At 34.2% G+C, this 18935-nt stretch overlaps 2 protein-coding genes and 1 long non-coding RNA gene across 5 annotated transcripts; all 3 read right to left on the reverse strand.

Moving 5' to 3' along the window:
- Positions 1-309: 309 nt before the first annotated feature.
- On the reverse strand, positions 310-4064 carry LOC122589361 (putative glycerol-3-phosphate transporter 1). Of its 2 annotated transcripts, XM_043761648.1 has the most exons (4): positions 3818-4064; positions 2896-2973; positions 1475-2494; positions 310-982 (listed from the first exon to the last, which is right to left on the reverse strand). In XM_043761648.1, exons 3-4 carry the CDS (start codon positions 2451-2453, stop codon positions 420-422), a joined length of 1542 nt encoding a protein of 513 aa, XP_043617583.1. In that variant the 5' UTR covers positions 2454-2494; positions 2896-2973; positions 3818-4064; the 3' UTR covers positions 310-419. The 2 variants fall into 2 exon arrangements, with proteins under 2 accessions (XP_043617583.1, XP_043617582.1); XM_043761647.1 differs by lacking the exon at positions 2896-2973.
- Positions 4065-7900: 3836 nt separating this feature from the next.
- LOC122589757 lies at positions 7901-11355 on the reverse strand. 2 transcript variants are annotated; one of them, XR_006322323.1, is made up of 3 exons: positions 10778-11355; positions 8525-8851; positions 7901-8119 (listed from the first exon to the last, which is right to left on the reverse strand). It is a non-coding gene; the product is annotated as an uncharacterized LOC122589757 (long non-coding RNA). The 2 variants fall into 2 exon arrangements; XR_006322322.1 differs by lacking the exon at positions 7901-8119 and having other exon boundaries at positions 8435-8851.
- A 4078-nt stretch (positions 11356-15433) lies between these two features.
- Positions 15434-16097, reverse strand: LOC122588051. The gene is made up of 2 exons (XM_043760195.1): positions 15814-16097; positions 15434-15698 (listed from the first exon to the last, which is right to left on the reverse strand). Exons 1-2 carry the CDS (start codon positions 16095-16097, stop codon positions 15434-15436), a joined length of 549 nt encoding a protein of 182 aa, XP_043616130.1.
- Positions 16098-18935: the final 2838 nt, after the last annotated feature.

Genomic DNA, 18935 nt, shown 5'->3' on the forward strand with positions numbered 1-18935 from the left:
TGGCACAATGGGCGGGTCAAGTTGGTTTGGGCTGGTTTTGAGTTCTGACAAGTGACAACTATCTTTCATTTTTACTTGACAGCAGTTTAATAAAATTATTGAATGGTTCCCTTTAGATCATAAACATTTTTAATTAGATGACTTTTGACCCTTTTAACACAATTGACCTGTTTCAATTCTCGGCTCTTTCGTTATAGTTTAACCATATGACCACTTCAAATAAATACAACCCAACATGGACTTGTTACCAAATAAATGGGTCGAAAATTTCACCACTAATACGATTAGCTACTTGAGAAGTTAAGAAGCATTCATCCAAATAGTAAAATACAAAATTGATTTAAATTTATGTATACGATATCTTATGTATGTACAAAAGTGCCTTGTTTTTTTCTTCTGTATACTCAATTTTGAGGTAATCACACTTCATTAGTAGGAGACCTGCGAATATTAGTAGTCAAACCTTGTCGCGAATCTTGCCATTTAGTAGTTATTTCCGCGACCACAAGTCTGGTAAGAAACAACCCTGCCACAAAAGCTGCTGCCATAAGCATGGTGAAAACCGCGCTCCAGCTCTGGGTTGAAATGTATCCCGTAAGCAATGGTCCGATTGCAGCACCAATGGACCCAGTTCCATCAATGATTGCCGTGACTGTTGCAAGGGCTCGAGAGTTACCTTTCAGGGACCGGTGGGTCCCAAGGTCAGCTGAGACGGCGGTTGTTATGAGAGCATAAGGCCCATTAACAAACATGCCGGTGACCAACATGAGGATGATGTTTATGGTCATGGATGTGTGTCCATAGTTTCGATAGAAGTATAGTGCAGGAATAGCACAATACATGAAACTTGCTGCTGTAATGGCCCTAGCATTTAATCTGTCGGAAATATGACCTGCTAGGATTCCTCCCACCACACCCCCTACGTCAAACAAAGTAGATAGATTACCCGCGGCCTCGTCCGATAAGTATTCTCCATCTATGGCTGCAAAATTATAGAAATTCTAAGTTTAGTACACAACTTATTATCCAATTAACACAACCGTAAAGTAAAAGTGGCAATTTCAACCTATTTGTTTATAAATAGGTTGATTTTGGCTAATATTTTATCTCTTACGCAGTTACGCGTCAAATAAGTGTAAAAAATAAAAAGTAGGCTTTCATGAAACAGAGCAAATGGGTCATGTCAAACAGGTTGTAAGTTAAAAGTGATCTCAAGTGTATGAAAGACCTCTTAGATTGTTTTATTAAGCAAAAGAAGGTTAGTACGTATTATGATAATCTAGTTTTCTAAATCATGTTTGATATAATTACTAATTCTGATTAAGTTTAAAGAAAAGGGGAAAGGGCTTTTTGTGGATCACCCTGATCTGAACCTTTAATATGCATTAAAAGTTACTCGTTTTGACACGACCCCTAATCTCCTATTTTTGCTACCTCTACTAAAAAGATACGTAAATCTAGCAAACAAGTTTACCTGTGTGACTGATGTAAAATGGAAGCCAGTACAAAAACGTGTAAGCAACCAACTTTGCGAAAAAGAGGCAAAATGCAAATGGGGCAACCCCGGGTATTTTCCATGCTTCCAAGAACCCAACTGGCGATTCTTTCTCACTTCTCATCGTTGGGATTAATAAAGGTTTCGTGACTTCTGCCCCTATCTTTTCAGGTAAACTCGATTTATCTTCGTCCCTTTCAGCTCCTACTGATTCAGGATCAACAGGTAGAAACATGAAGAGCAGCAAACCAACAAAAATAATCATTCCACCAGGAACAACCATAGACCAACCCCAACCATACTTCAAGAAATAAGAAGCAATCAAAGAACCAGCAATATTCCCAACGGATGTGTGAGCGTTCCAGATACCCATTATGAGCCCTCTTTTACCTTTTCCAAACCATTTCCCCATGACTGCAACTACGGAAGGCCACCCCGTTGATTGAAATAACCCAGCAAGCATTTGGACTATCAAGTAATAGTAAAAGACATGAATGTTTGCCCAGTATCCAACTCCAAATAATGAGGTGAATAAACCAGTTCCAACCATTCCTATTGTTAAAAATATCCTTAGGTTCATTCTGTCTCCTATATGGCCCGAGAAAAACATGCCGATTGCATATACAAATAAGAATGCCAAGTCAAGATCTCCAAGCAATGCAGTCCCATTTCCACTGTTAAAGGGAGCCCAACCGCCTCCTAGTAACCATGAAAGGGCTTTGGAACTTTTTAAAAACGAGTTGTCTGGTGATTGAGGATCAAGTGAACTTTTTATGATGCTGGTGGTTTTTCGAGTAGCATGATAGCTTGCGTATGCTAAAAAGGTAATGGTTAGGACTATTACTTGATGAGTTTTGAACGAGAGGCTCGATTTCTTGGTACATTCTAATAATCGGATTCCGATAGGTTTGGTATTGATTTTCTTTTGTGCGTTTTCGGGGTCTGACATCGAACTCATGGATAAAAGTTTGTCTTCAACACTCCACCCTTGTAATCAAGCTGAAATATATGGAAGAAAAATGGTGTCAATCAAATTATGAAATATAAAGTGGTGAAAATGACCCTTAAGCTTCAAGAAAGGCCTATAGAATAACATATATTATTTAAGTTGTCGACAGGACATGTCATGCATGTTTATATGGTGACTTTCTTTCTTAATTGAATAGTACTAGTATAGTATAGTACCAAAATTCAAACAACAGAAATTTATGTGAATGAAGCGCACCGCATGTTATAAGTCAAACACATGACTACGTAGTTCTATTTTTGAGGTACAAGACAAAATAAAAGAAGGTAAAAGTTGAAAAGAAACCCCACCAACCAGATCTAATCTATGCTAAACAAAAACCAAAAATATAACATTAAGTAGAATAAAGTTTGCAAACTAAGTAAGCACGTACAATTTGGGGTTTTTCGATCTTTAGAGGCGCATGGTTGTGGGTTCCTTGTAGATACCACTTCCAATTTTGTTTGGTGAACTAAAATGCAATTTTAAACACACCTTTAGAAGGAAAAATATACAATAGAATTTGTTTCTTTTACTTTAATACTAACAGAATATAGTTGAAGTAAGCATTATTTGTGGCAATTTCTGTGCACATGATCGAAGACGTGCCTCAATTGTAAAGAGGTCGGAAAATCAAGTTGTGGGTCTGAGGTAAATATTAAAGGAAAGTAAAGTTAACATAGTTAGTTTCAAAAGAAGATCTAGCTACAATAACTAACGTATAACACGTATGAGTTTGCTTTTTTACTTTTCTTGGTAAAATGCGAGAAAAGGAGTAGTATGCAAGTTTAAAAAAAAAAGGAAAAGCTCCCCTAATCACAAGAAACTAGCCATATCCATAAAAGAAAAGGAGAAAAAATTAAATAAATTAGGTACATATCACCGCTTTTATCATGTATACATATATAACAATTCTTGTCTAGATAAAAAAAAAAAGAGTGGTGTCGTATTCGTATCTTCCATCTCTCAGAATAAAATAGAAACCAAAAGCAAACATAAGAACATATGTCAGATGATGAAAATATGCAACAATTAATAGCACAAATTAGTAAGTATATATATGTGTTTATAGATAGATAGTAATAACGATACTCGTATATTAGGATTCAAATTTAAGCTTGATAATTGTAAGATAACCACCAGATTATAAATTATATGAAAATCAGCTAAAGAAAAAGGACTATTATATATATAAAAGTAGGAAGATGATGAAGAAGAATTTCATACTTGTTAGTTAAACATTCAATAATTAACTAGCTACATATAACCAAACTCTAAAGAAAGTAATAATGAAAAGTCAAAAAGTTGTGACGTACCTAAATATATATGTAGCTAGAAATTTTGTTTGTGTGCTTGAATGTAATGATTATTTTTGCTGCTGCTGCTTCTTGTGTTGTGGAGTTTAAATTGCTTAATCTGTTTCTGGATGATATATGCGGAGTGTGAGAGTACGTTGACATAATAAGCTTTCCTATAGGCTATATCCATCTTTATAGAGATAGTTTTTCTTGCATAATATGGATTACTATAATGCCCTTTCTTTTGTCTTCATTTTACTACTTTGTGTAAAATGAACAATAAAATAAATCAATGTACAATGTGAAATAATGGAGGACCACAGTAGTTATAAACTATATGCATATGCGCACATATATAGAGTCCACAATGGTATGCAGCTGCCACATTGAAAGGTGACGCCCCTGAAAACGGTGATTCGTGTTTGCATGATATTAAAGGTGGTTCAACTACCCACTTAAATAGAGACGCATTATTTACCCTTATTATTAACCAAAATATATACGATAAAAAAAATGCAATATTTATTGTTTATTTGTTTATAGTGTACGATGATCAATAGTGTACTCATGTGCCGTTGAGTTAACTCAACCAGATGAATATGTAGGCAGATCGACCTACATGATTGTGCTCAATCAATCATTTCCGCAACGATTCGTTGTATATTGTAATGATGCTCATGCGAATATTTAGAAGGTGAGTACGTACGTGGATCGACTTCATCTAGACATTTTAGAATTGTACCTCATTAATGAGATTAGGATTGGTTCATTATGTAGTTTAAGCTTTTAGCATGATAAATTAGAGAAATCAATCAAGTTAACCCAAGTCAGGTTGACGCTATGAGTTCTAACCTCAATCTAGACCCGAGCTAATCGATGTTGTTAGGTCAAATTAGTTGGTTTTGGGTAAAGTGAATTTTTTGTTAACGTTATTAAATAGGTTTGTTTTGGGTCAAATGGGTTGTTTTTTTTGTTAAACGGGTTGACTAGTTGATAAGTCAAATGAGTAGTTTTTAGGGCAAATAGAAACTAAATCAATTTAAAATGATTATTGGGGTTTGGATTTCGACCTCACAACTAAAAAGCATACCCAGACTCAACGTGAAATAATCAGGTTAGTAGATTGACTAAGTGGACCAATCCAATTGACATTTCATCTACATATTTGCATATCTTGGCATGATGATAACTACCACCAAATGGTATATTGCCAATGAGATATATTTTTCTCATAAAAATTGTAATTGAGTCTGGTGATACTTAGTGAAGAAAGAGTAACGTGAAAATACTAGACTCGATAAGACAAAACACGATTTTTTTTTTTTACAGATTATACCCACTGCGCCGCAGTGGATGGATGCAACCCCGGCGCAGTGGGAGCAAAGTGCACCCCGGACCAGTAGATTTCCACTGCGCCACAGTGGGTGAAAACCAGGCGCAGTGGGCTTCATATCAGCACCCCAAAAATCGTTTTAACACTTGATCAAACCTGCAATCGTCCGATTTCCAAGCCAAACTTCATGTTTAACATTTCAGAGATTTAAATATGTACATTGACACATTTGTAAACATAGTTATAACATCTATACGATGTAACATTCATGTACGCTATCAAATGGGTCATTTACCCAATTCGCCACTTTTCAAATCATCAACTAGTTTTGCCAAACCACAAGATTTACACATGACCAATTTTTCTGAAATGTGCAATGACAATTTACCAAAAATCCCAAAAGAGTCAAGAGCCATAGTGAGGAGGGATAACAAGGTCTCTACCAAAATAATACCATTCATCCGCGAATGGTCATAGTACCTTCAAATCTACAAGCTCTTCCAAAAGACTTCTAACTTCAAGCTTCTAATCAATCACTTCAGTTCCTTCTTCCGGAACCACCTATAAGAAAATTGAAACAACTAAATTATAAGCAAATGCTTAGTGAATATATTTGTATACATTTATGAACACGAAGGAAGGCAACGCACAAAGGACTATTATATGTAACATATGACCCCGTCGAGCCATACTTACATACTCTTCTTTGAACTTTAACGCTATACATGGATCCATATAAGCTAAACAAACATAATCAATATCAACTATCGGGATTCTTAGGTTCCGGATGTTCTTAGGCCTCATTCACAAGGGGTTCTTAGGCCCCACTGAATCAACTATCGGGATTCTTAGGTCTCGGAGGTTCTTAGGCCTCATACACACTATGGCCCACATGGGCTTAACGCCAAATCAATTACCACATATGGACACAACTCAACATCATATGGTAATTGACCCAACGTATACACAAAAGTATGCAAATATACTCACCTCCTCCGCAACTAGAACAAATACTCGATAACAAGATATTGCACCAATATAAGTTTCAACCTATAATCATATCATAATATGCATAAGCTTTTATTCACAATTCTTGACTAGCTCAACCTAATCATACTTATCAATCACTAACCTTTTCTAAATCCAAACCCAACCCATTTGTCATTAAGTTACTTTTACTTTCAACAATTTCATTAGGTAGCTCAATCTACCACTTTCATCAATTTTTCAACAACTAGTAAAATCAACTTGTCTCATAAATCATCATTATCAAGTAAACATATCAATTTCTTATTCAAACTCATCATACAACTCAATGACAACTAGGTTATCTAAGAATTTGGGAAAAAATATACACAATTCACTTTCTAGCAAAAATCCCCAAATTTGGGTATCTCAAGAACCCTAATTTCTAACAGAAATGATAAAAACTAAGTTAAGAAAATTAATACCTCAAAATTCAAATAACTTAATTCAAGACTTTAGGTTAAAATCTCTTTTTCCCTTCTTTTCCCCTCTTGGATTTCGACCACCAACACAATCACCACAAACCCTAACTTTTAAATTCTTAATTAGATGATGGGAAGGGTAATGTTATTATTAATCTATGAAGAATTTCTTGAACTTTTGAGGAAATTAGAATTTGGTTGGAGTTTGAGTGAATGAAGCTTCAAGAAGAGATAGTAGGTAGGAGTGGAATGGAGACTATGGAGGGAGGAACTTGGCTGGCACTCCATGGGGATGCCACGACCCATTTCAATTTTTGTTAATAAAATACCCGCTATCCGCTAAAGTTCCAACTAAATTAACCCCATATCCAAAAATAAAATACTAGGAAATTAATTAAATGTCAAAACTATAAAAAGGGGTTAATTTCTTTACCTTTAAAACTTTGGGGTGTTACAACTCTCCCCCACTTGGAACGGATCACGACCTCGTGATCCAAGCCATATGTAAAGACGGATAGTAAACGAGAACATCATGCTCGGACTCCCATGTGCAATCGGATAATCTTCCATGCTTCCACAAAATTTTATAAATTTTTACCATCTTATTTTGTACTCTTCTAAGTTCCTCTTCAACTATGGCAACGGGCTGCTCAACATAGTTTAGCTTGTTATCGACCTCTATTTCATTCAAAGGCACAAAAGTAGACTCGTCGGCAAGGCATTTTCTAAGATGAGACACATGAAATGTAGGATGAATTCCCGAAAGCTCATCCGGTAACTCCAAATGGTATGCAACCTTACCAACCTTAGCCAAAATTTTAAAAGGCCCGATAAATCGAGGACTTAGCTTTCCACGCTTTCGGAATCATAAAACACCTTTCCATGGGGAGACATTGAACAAGACACGATTACCAACATTGAATTCAATTGGTCTTCTTCGTTTATCCGCATAAGACTTTTGTCGATCTTGAGCCGCTTTAAGTCTTTCCTTGATCACATCAATCTTTTAGTTGTTTAATATTTTATAGGAGTTGGTAGTAGTAGCAAGAACAAAGAGCCGATCGTGTGAAGTTAGCGGAAGATTTGATAGTCTTGGAAGGTTGGCAACTTGGGTAAAATTTGGTAGATAATTCCCTTTTGACCCATTTGGCTCTTGATACGCATTTTTGGCTGACAAGTCAAGTTTGGTAAAAAGCTTTGACAATGTCAAGTTTTGGTTCTTTGAAATATAAATGGTAATGTAAATGTTTAGTAAGTCAATGGGTTGGATAAATGACCCGTTTTGTAGTTCATGTATCCTTTTTGATCAAGACATGGTTGTAAGTAGAAGTTGTGATATTATAAGTTAATTTAAAGGTGGATTGATGTTTTGATGTATTTAAGTGAATATGCAAATGGTTTTATGTGACGAAATGTGATTTTGAAGTAAAAACCTGAGCAGATTTCTTCTACTGCGCTGCAGTGGGGGAGAGTTCAGACCCACTACGCCACAGTGGGGGCTTTTGAACGATCTGGGCAGAGATCTTCCACTGAGATCCACTGTAAAAAAAAAAAATTCGGTTTTTGATTAAATGAGTGTAAGAACACGATACGATAAGACACGACACGATAAGACCCCGCCTTGACCCGATCCTAAGACATGAAAACTAAAGTTTGGTCAAAGGCGATTTTGAACTAGTTTTGTTTTTGGTTTTTTTACCCCGTTTCCAAAATCAGGTTTTTTTTGCCATACCAAAAAAACAAAAACCCTCTTAACAAGTAATAGCTGGGTTAATCCCATCATTCGAAAAAAAAAAAACTTAGTTCACAAATATAATAAATAGTAAAATACTTCTCGGGCTCCACCGTAATGGCTTGTTTACAACCAATCAAATAATTAATCAATATACTCGTAAAGAATAAGCTGAGGTACTCATACAGTCATACAATTGTTATTCAAATTACCTTTTTGGCAGAATGTTATTCGAAGTTGCATCACAAGTCCTTCGATCTCCTCTTTTAAATTTTGGTCCCAATAACATAAAAATACGGAGTATAATAATAATAACAGTAAATAAATAAATATGATTGGAATATGCGAATCTCCACGTAGCATTATTCGTTTCGTGTTTCAGCTGTGCCTTTCACATCCGACATGGCATATATGATGATGACATGTAACCGGACTGGGTCCCACCAGCCGACTAAAATCTTCCACGTAGCAACAGATTTCTTGGTTATCCGCAACATTCATGTCTTACTCATCCAATGTCCAAACCCGGTGATTAATTTCTGTCCATGTTATATATAATACTATAAATAAAATATCATATATATATGCCCCTTTAATTAATTAAAGTATATTTTTATTGATATTTATTTTAAATGTCCATATGTAAATAAAAAAAGATTTGATAGTGACAATTGTAAGTGTAATTTTAATTTCAATCTATGTGCCAAAATATGTACTCTTGTTTTGATGTGAAATTGTGAAACTAATACTCCGTTTTAGCATTTTAGACTTTTTTTTGATACTAGTCGGATATCCACTTGTGTCAGTATTTCTTAATAAGCAGCGCTTTAATGTGACAATATTGGCAAGTGGCCGGTGGTGGCGATGATTTTAATAAACACTTCGTCAGCTAGGAGATGATATTATTGGAATTTTCAGGTGGGGTGTTTAAAATAGTTAATAACTAGTAAATTTTCTTGCGCGTCGCCACGGGACAAGCTAGTGTTTCAAACGTTAAAGTTATTGATACGACCATGATTATACAATCATTAACGAATATTTATTTATGATTGATATATATACACAAAACAAATAATGATTAGTTTCTAAGGAAGATAACAATAGTGACAACAAACACAAGTAATAGATGCAATTATATCACATAATTAATGTCCGAAAGTCATATATGTGAAGTTACACGAACACAAGATGTAACAATGATGAAAATTACATATAACGGGGGAAAATATCAAAATTAAATGGCGTAAGTAAGGCGAGGATGAGAATTGTAAATTTATAAAATTCAGAAGTGAGAAAAGAAAAACTAAAAAAGGAAAGAAAAATTCTAAAAGGTAGAATCGTAATTGTGAAAAAGTGTACGGTGAAAATATGAGAACCTAAATTAAAAGTTCGTTATTAAAAAGGTGAAATTAAAATGAAAACTTGAGTGAGGTTAAAGTGAAAAATATAAAGTTTAGGGGTAAAGTTAACCGAATATTGCTATGATTACATGTGATCGACTTGCATACATGTGATCGTAGCAATATTCGTGCACATGTGATCAAGAATCCAAATCTCCACATAATTGTATAATGGATGATAATCCATGCCTCCACACAATTATAAACTTCAAAATTACACATAAGTTATTTAGAAAACAATCAAAAAATAATTTTTATGTAAAGAATAATCGGTTGGGCTTGATTTGAAAAGTTCTCAAAGGTTCTCGCAAAAAAAAGGTTCTCAAAATAACTTTTCACTATATATATATATATATATATTTGTACGAGTATTATACAAGTTGGTTTTAAGTATATACTAGATTTTTACCTGGGCGTTGCCCCGGGAGGCACAACGTTACATAAAATTTATAACGTGGTATATGCGATTTCCTTCTAAGTAGAATCAACGACTCATTACACAGAATGAAAAGTATAACTTTTATTCTCAAAAATTGGTATGTAAAGGTGTTATATTACATACTTAAGTTGTTAAGAATCAGAAGTACACTTGATATATGAATTTTAATAGTAATTAAAATATAAGTATAATTCTCAAATTATATACACTGTCTTTTACTATCTACATCTACATGTTTAATAAACGCAGATCAAAATCTTCAATTTGTTCTTTAAATAAGCTAACCCAAATGTATAATGAATTTTCCTATAATATATATTTATTAAAAACTAAATATATCAAAAAATAAATATAAACTCTAAACCAAGTGATTTACAAAAGTTCGAGCCATATACGTGTCAATTCATATTGTGATACACTATGTATATCTCACATTTAAGTTGTCAATATCAAAAGGGTAGGTGTAAGAAATGAGTTTCCTCTCTTTTTTCTTTTGTATCTTTTTTTTTTCTCTGTAGGAAAGCATTTTCATTTTAATCAACAATTCAATATATATCATAAAGTGCCTTTTGCCAATTTTTGTTCTGTAATTTAAACGATGATCAAACCAACATCAAAAATCTTACCACCACCGCATCAACCAACCAAGCGCTATTTCCACCACCGTCGTCACAACAATTATTGGTGCTGCCATCCCCGTTCACCGCCATTGCCTCTATTTGTCACTAACCGCCACTAATCCACTCAGCCGCCTCAATCCTTACGATTTCAAATCGTGATCTACTATTTCCATCAGCGTCACCACAACGTACAATTGCTTTTTGCTTTCAGGAGTGAAACCTTATCATCGATTTAGTGATTCGAAGTCTTGATGTATCGATAGTCAGTTCATCACTTATGCATGCATCAATTTATATCCATCTCGTAGAGATATTCAGTAAAAAAGGATAATGCAACCGGTAAACGACATGCCACCACCAATGCACAAAGAAATGCGATCAAAAGCTAGCTTGCCCGCAAACTCTTTTTCGTGCAAAATCTCAGTAGTAACAATCTTCTCGTATTAATTTTATGTAACTTATGTAACTATGTAAGTAGCATCGACTTTGCATTTTAGAATCTCTATATGGGTTATGTTGAAGAAGATCTTAGTTGAGCATCGATTGTTAATTTGGGATGTATCTATATTTGTATTTCTATGTGTGTGGTTTGCTGAATGCCCAGATGTGTGTGAGACTTCTATGTATTTTGTAAAGGAGGGGGGGGGGGGGGGGGGGGAAGACAGATGTTGTAACTTATGGATATGTATTTGTACCTTGTAGGTTTGTATTTTGTGCACATAAACTTGTAAAAAACAGGTTGGTTTTTAGTATATAGGTAAATGTAGTGGAAGTCAAGAGGATTCGCGCCCCCTTGGGTTTTATCATTTACTTATAAGCGTTGCATTTTATTACTTATGTGTGTTGATATGCGTCTCTGCATGGTTATAATTGTTATGCTTCTCATAATGATCATATGCTTATCCATCTTAATTTTGATGGAAGATGAAGGCAGTTGAAAGTAACCTAGCTATATCATAACATTGAGACAATAATAACAGTACAAAATTTGTTGATACCTAGCTATGTTGTATATAGAATGATTAGTACTGTCTTTGGAAAGTAATATCATGACTCATATTGATATCCGTTCATTGAAATATAACTCGGATTCTATAGATATAACAAAACTCTCTGTAGTCAACAGTACATAAAATGAATATAAAAAAAAGGGGGGCAAGGGTTGTGTTTATAATTTTATAACAGAACGACTATTCTTTCAATATATTCCCACGAAAATGAAGTATACAAAAATGGACAACGTGTAATTCAAAAGGAAGCTTCAAAGAAACTTCAATCTCTTGGTTTTGCTCTATCGATTTCTACCATCAAATCATAATAAAAGCATTTCATTTATTTTGGATTTTTGGCATCCCATATGATTGTTTTTCGAAATTAATTAATATATATTGTTAATACACGTTGCACGAGTGGTGGAAATCATTAATTGTACTTCAGTGTTTTCTGTTTCAATTGTTAATAGTAAAATAGAAATTCATTAAAATATTGTGGAAGGATAATCATACATTCTATATATGTTGTTAAGACGTTTACGACTTTGCATAAAATTTCTTCCATGTATCTCTTGCCTATATAACAACATTGATATCCTAACAAACAGTCCAATCTATTTACATGTCAGCTTATACGTCTACAGATTAATTTATTCATTCTTGATTACTAAATTAAGTTCCAATGAAACGTGTGGGGTGTTCAATCTCTTGATATAATATATGATATAATACATACATAAAAAAAAATTGTACATTAGTTATTAATCCGTAAATATCAGAGGCTATTACAGTAATTGTGCAATTCATTTATACATATAATAATATCTTCGTCATAAACTCGGAGGTTGTGTTTATCATTTCTCATATGCTCGTAAGTGTAGTGCGATATAAATTGTAAAATGATGTTCTTTCGAATTAAACTATCTTGGTTTTTTGAATAGCGAGTTAATAGTTAGCATTCAAGACACCACAATAATATCCAATTAGGTATTATCGGAGCTCAAACTACGCATGCCTGAAATGCAACTTATGACTCTCGAAAACCCCCTTAATAATCCACTCCTACAAATGTAGGAAGTAGTATTCGAACCCTGATAGATTTTGCCCAATTAAGATCTAAGACCTTATCAATGAGTCATCAACCCATTTGTACTATCTTAGTATTTAACGGATATTTTGTTAGAGTTTATATTTTCGTATGTATAATAATTAGTCATTAGGACTCTTATAAGAATATTTATAAAAGTATTAAATTATAGTAATATATTGTGTTATGTAAAAATTATCACATATTTAAAACTCCAAAAAATATTTTATTTATTAAATAGATGATGGATTACATCATGTGTAATTTAAAGAACTCATAATTCTATTTTAGTATATATAAAAATTATACCTCTATATTGAAAAGTTTACAATTTTGGGACATGCGAAATTACCATTTTACCCTTAAATAATTAACTTACACAATCATTTCATTATCTTTCAAAAGATATTCACTATCCTTAAAAATCAAATATTTTTGTCTCAATTACTTACACCACTTGACACCGACGCCACCATATCGCAACTAATGTCATCGCCGCCGCATTGCGCGGTTACCATACTCGTTCTATTTTAGTATATTGGTAGATACATTATATAATACCCGCTTAGTGTTGACGACAAATAACTTCGTATTGTTTCTTACCTCATCTATACTATATTATAAAAGTTCTTTTCCCTATGCAAATTGAGCAAAATAGTGAAATACCCTCAATTAATTAAATCACCACTAATCATTAATTATAAAATTAGACCATCACTTTATTATTATATTGTATACTCTATTACCCCTTTAAATTAAACACCTTTACATTCAATTAACAACACCATTTGATGTCGCCATTGTCATCGTTGTCGTATTATGCAGGTATCTTGCTAGTTTTAAATCGAAACTGTGATGCATTCTACTTCTTTTATCGTAAAAACTCTAGGTACCTCCCTTAGGCCTCGCTCTTTTTTTGCTTAATAGACTTAATAATTAACAACTTAATGCATTCAGTCAAAATTCATGTTATTTTTTTACTTAATAAACAAAAATAACCGTCAAATACCTACTTTTTACTTAATACATTCGGACATTATTTATATATTCAGCCACTTAATACATTCAGCACTTAGTGATTAAAAAAAATGCCCAACAAAACTAAAAAACTTTATAATTTGATGAGGAGGCATTATATGCATGTGAGTTAAGGTAAAGAAAATATTTTTTCTTTGTTTTTATTTTTTTAATGTTGAGAAAAGACTTTTTAAAGATAACGAGAGTAAGTACCCATTTATTACGGCAGTGAAATGATGGGGGTGATAGGTCATAGAGTGTGATAGCCAAATATCTTAACCTTACGGGTTCCACTATCGGATTTAAAAATTCGTCGAAAGTATATCGAATGACATCTCTAATGAAAGATCATGAAATTTTAAGAACACCCATATAACTTTTATTATTTATCGATATACGGTTTTTGAGATAAAAGATTTTTGAATGAATTGGAGGAATAAATGATTTATGAAGGAGAAAGAAAAAAAATTATTGGTTGAGATTTAAAGAGAGAAAAAAAGTATTATAGTTACTTTAGGCAAATATAGAATAGATAGGAGGGTTTTTTAGAGAAGTAAATGTTAAAACTTAAAATTTAGACAGAGATAATTTGCTTTATAATATAGTATAGGATTTAAAAATTCGTCAAAAGTATACCGAATGACATCTCTAATGAAAGAGCATGAAACTTTAAGAATACCCATATAATTTTTATAATTTATCGATGTACGGTTTTTAAGATAAAAGATTTTAAATGAATTGGACGAATAAATAATTTATGGAAGAGAAAAAAAAATATGATTGGTTGAGATTTAAGGATAGGGAAAGAGTATTAGAGCATTCACAGTGGGAGGCACTCATCCTCCAAAGACTAGTCCCTGTCAGCACCACATCAGCCCAAGGACTAACTAAGGACTAATTCCCCAAAACACACACAATGGGAGAACTAGTCTAGGACCCACTATTTATTTAAATTTACCTTTTCAACCCAATATTCTACCATCTATTTAATTATACACTTTTAAACCTCCAACTTATACAACTTCAATTTTTTTTTTTAAAAAAAAAAACACACTTAAAAATTTCATTAAATAAAAAAGCATACAATACAATACTAAAAAAAACAACACATTATTAATTGAAAACAACAACATAGTTTCATAATTTATTATTACTAAGACAAACAACAATGGATCACAGGAGACTCCATATGCTCGACAAGATCATGACGAAGACCATGGTGAACCCCTCGGTCTCGAAGCTCCTATTGGTCCGTGCGTGGACCGCCATCCTCTCTCGGAAGGTACGAACAGGTACACGGGGTGGCTCAGCTAGGATTTCTAGATCATAGGAGGTTATTGCATGACCCGAATCCTCAACAATCATGTTATGCAATATGACACGAGCATACATGGTTCGACGAATCTTGTTGACACTAAACGACCTTGAGGGGTTTCTAAGGATCACCCAACGACCTTGGAGAACTCCAAATGCTCGTTCCACATCTTTTCGCGCACTTTCTTGATACTTCTTGAATTTTTTCTTCTTCGGGTCTTGTGGGCATGAAAAAGCCTTGATGAATGTCGCTCACTCAGGATAAATACCATCGGCTAGATAGTACCCCTTCTGGTAATCGGTTCCGTTAACCGTAAATGAAGTATCCGGAGCCGTATCCTCAACGATTTCCCTAAACAAATGTGATTGATTGAGTATGTTTATGTCATTGTTTGAACCCGCCGTTCTAAAAAATGCATGCCAAATCCATAAATCGTACGATGCAACCGCTTCAAGCATGATGGTTGGTACCCCTTTATCACCTCGAGTGAACTGGCCTTGCCATGCTTTTGGACACCTTTTTCAGGGCCAATGCATAGTCAATGCTCCCAAGCATCCCTAGAAAACCATGAAGTTGTGCGTGTTTCTGGTAGAGACGTTGTATATCATCTGTTGTTGGTCTTCATAAATACTCTTCTCTGTAAAGGTCAAACACACACTTACAAAAAGCATCAAGCACGTCTCTGGAAGTTTGTTCACCTATTTGTAGATACTCATCAAGTGAATCGGCCACGTTGTCATACGCCAGCTGACGTATCGCGGATGTACACCTTTGAATTGTAGAAAAACTGAGTTTACCTCTTGCATCTACACGCTGGTTTCGAAGCTCAACAAAACGACGAGGCACAGGCTCATCACCAACTGGGGAGAAAGAAGTGATATCGTTAGCTATACGCATGAACAACTCTTTTCGCATTCGAAAATGCCGCCTAAAGAAGTGTGGTGGGATTCAGCAACTGATTCCCTGCACCAAGTCGATCTTTTGGAATATAAACACGAGTGAGACGGGTTGAAGATTCCCCATTTTCGACCAAATCGATAAAATCACCCATTATAGTGATAAGTTCTTCATCGTCGGAGTCGTTCCCAAATAACTCCGGTCATGCGTATGTGTTAGCAATCGACGGAAGTGAAAAAGACATGATGATTTTTAGATATATGAATGTGTTTTTTATGTTTATAAAAGTGTGTTTTTGTGTATAAAAACTATAAATGTAAAGATGTTATATATATATATATATATAAATGATAAAAAAAAAAGGGACCAAAAGTGAAAATGTGTATAAAATTCAAAAATGGCCGTTTTAGGGATTAATTGTGTCAATTTTTTGAAAACTTTAAAAAACTTGACCGTTGCTTAAAAAAATAAAAATAAAATAAAAAACATACGCTCCTCACTCGTCTGTGTGAGAACAAGCCAGCGAGAACGAGCCCAGGGACGAGCCACACCTACCTAACGGTGTGCGCTCGTCCCTCAACCGAGAACGAGCCACAAACCAGCAAGGACAAACCCATTGTGAATGCTCTTATAGTTATTTTAGGTAAATATTGAATAGATATGAGGGGTATTTTAAGGAAATAAATGTTGAAACTTAAAATTTAAACATAGATAATATGCTTTATAATATAGTATAGATAGATATTGATGGTGGACCAACTCAGCATAACATTTAAACCTGTGAAAATATCAAAAGTTGTTAGTGGTATTCAGTTAAAACCCACACAAACCTAGTACTATCTATTCCATAAGACCATAACCACAAAATTTTCATGATGAAGTTTACAATATATAAAAGGAAAAATGATTCGTACTGCAGATTTTATCTAAGGTTAGGGATTGTCACTTTAAAAAAAGTTACAAATTAAACATTTAAGTTTGATAAACATAATTAGCCTTCTGAATTTTACATAACCTCTCTTGAATTTTACATAATCCTCCATGTATGTTTTACCTAATCTTTCCCCATAAAATGCGTTTCTATGTATATTTAAAGAAAATATGTTTTAATGATTAATCTTAAAAGATTAAAACCATGGACATGTCACATATGAAATCAAACATTTTCATTTAGTAGACCCCAATGAAGTTGCCCACGAAATTTCCCTATGTTGGTTTTATTTCCTTCTACATTACATGATATATATCGTATCCATTTCTTGATTGGTCAAGTTTTATAATGTCGACCAGGATATTATTAACTTCTTTTGGGGGTATGTCGGATATTATTTTGCTTTCATGATTGTATGTAATCAGATCTACAGTATTAGTCGTTGGTGCTATTATTAGAGTATGTGGTTGGTTTCCATGGATCTGAAATGTGTGAAATTTGTACGAACATTCAACTTAAATTATGGTAGCCCCAAGAGTTCAATGGAAGTCGCTAAAACCAAAATGTGGTCATTGAGGAGTTTAAAGTATATGTTAAGTCAAATTAATTAGCATGACCCAACTTGATTGGATAGAATTTGATGTGATATGATTATGGTCCATTAGGGTAAAATATATGTCGATGCAAATTTATATGGCTCTGATATCATATTAAATAATACAAAATCATAAGTATTATGTGTTGAGTATTGACCCTTTCATGTAGTGTTGTATTAGGGTGTTATTCGGTTGGGTTAATCGGGTTTGCGACTGTTTAAGTCTCAAAATAATAAGAATTCGGGTTTATATGGTTTTGAGTTATCTGGGTTCGGTTATTCGAGTTGGGTCTGGTTTCGTGTATCCAATATTAACCCAAATAAAATTACCGTTATAATGTTGGGTCAATTTGTGACTGTTAGGCCGGTCCTTATAGGGCGTATTCTCCTGCGCCCGCGCCAAGGAGGGGGAGGACGCTAGTATCTCGGGGTGCGTCCAAGGCGGCGTCTAGGGGTTTCTTCTCACTTTAGACGCGGATCCAACGTGATGTGAGGGGAAGAATCAGAGGTTATAATGAGAGGAGTATCTTTGGGGTGTTCTAGGAGAGAGCTCATGAATAGGGGAAGACGCAAGGAGCCGAGGAGTGGCCTTGGACGTCCCAAAAAGTCATGATAAGCTAATGGGTAAAAGGCGTAAAAGGGTTTTTATAACATAAAAATTAGTAAGGTGGCCATATGACACGAATAGAAATAAATCACATTTTAAGCTTTTGTACAGATGATCTTAATAAGCTCCCAACACAACGAAGAGTAGTACAAGAACCAGAATATTGTTGTTACGAGAGTAAATAACATATGCAAAAGGGTTTATATGATAACAAATTAACAATAACGCAAGCCCATATAACAATATCAAATAATATACAATAGGTTCTTCGGGTAATTTGGGTCACTCAAATCTTTGCATGTTTATCTATGTACCAAACCATACAAAATATTTGGGTTCGGGTTAACCCGAATAAGGTGACCTATATGATCCAACCCATTCGGGTTGGGGTTATGGGTACTTTTGACACCCCTAAGTTGTATCATACTAATCTCACTGAACTGCATCATAGTAATTAACATAATAATATATCCTTTAATAGGGATCTCTTCCGAAAATGGAGCATGATTTTTATGTCAATAGTTTAGTGCAGATGTTGAAGAAATACGATATAAGTAGACATGCTGAAATATAACGTAACCAATGAATATTAGCTTGTTTGATGTGCTGTTTGTTTCAATAGGTGTTGGTGTCATTCACATAACTTGGAATTTATGCGTAGAATTAAGGGATGCCGTAGTCGTAACTAACAATAGCGGAAGAAGTGTATTCCAAACTAGTAGC

This window comes from Erigeron canadensis, chromosome 2, assembly GCF_010389155.1.
Source record: "Erigeron canadensis isolate Cc75 chromosome 2, C_canadensis_v1, whole genome shotgun sequence".
In the NCBI taxonomy this organism is placed as follows: domain Eukaryota; kingdom Viridiplantae; phylum Streptophyta; class Magnoliopsida; order Asterales; family Asteraceae; genus Erigeron; species Erigeron canadensis.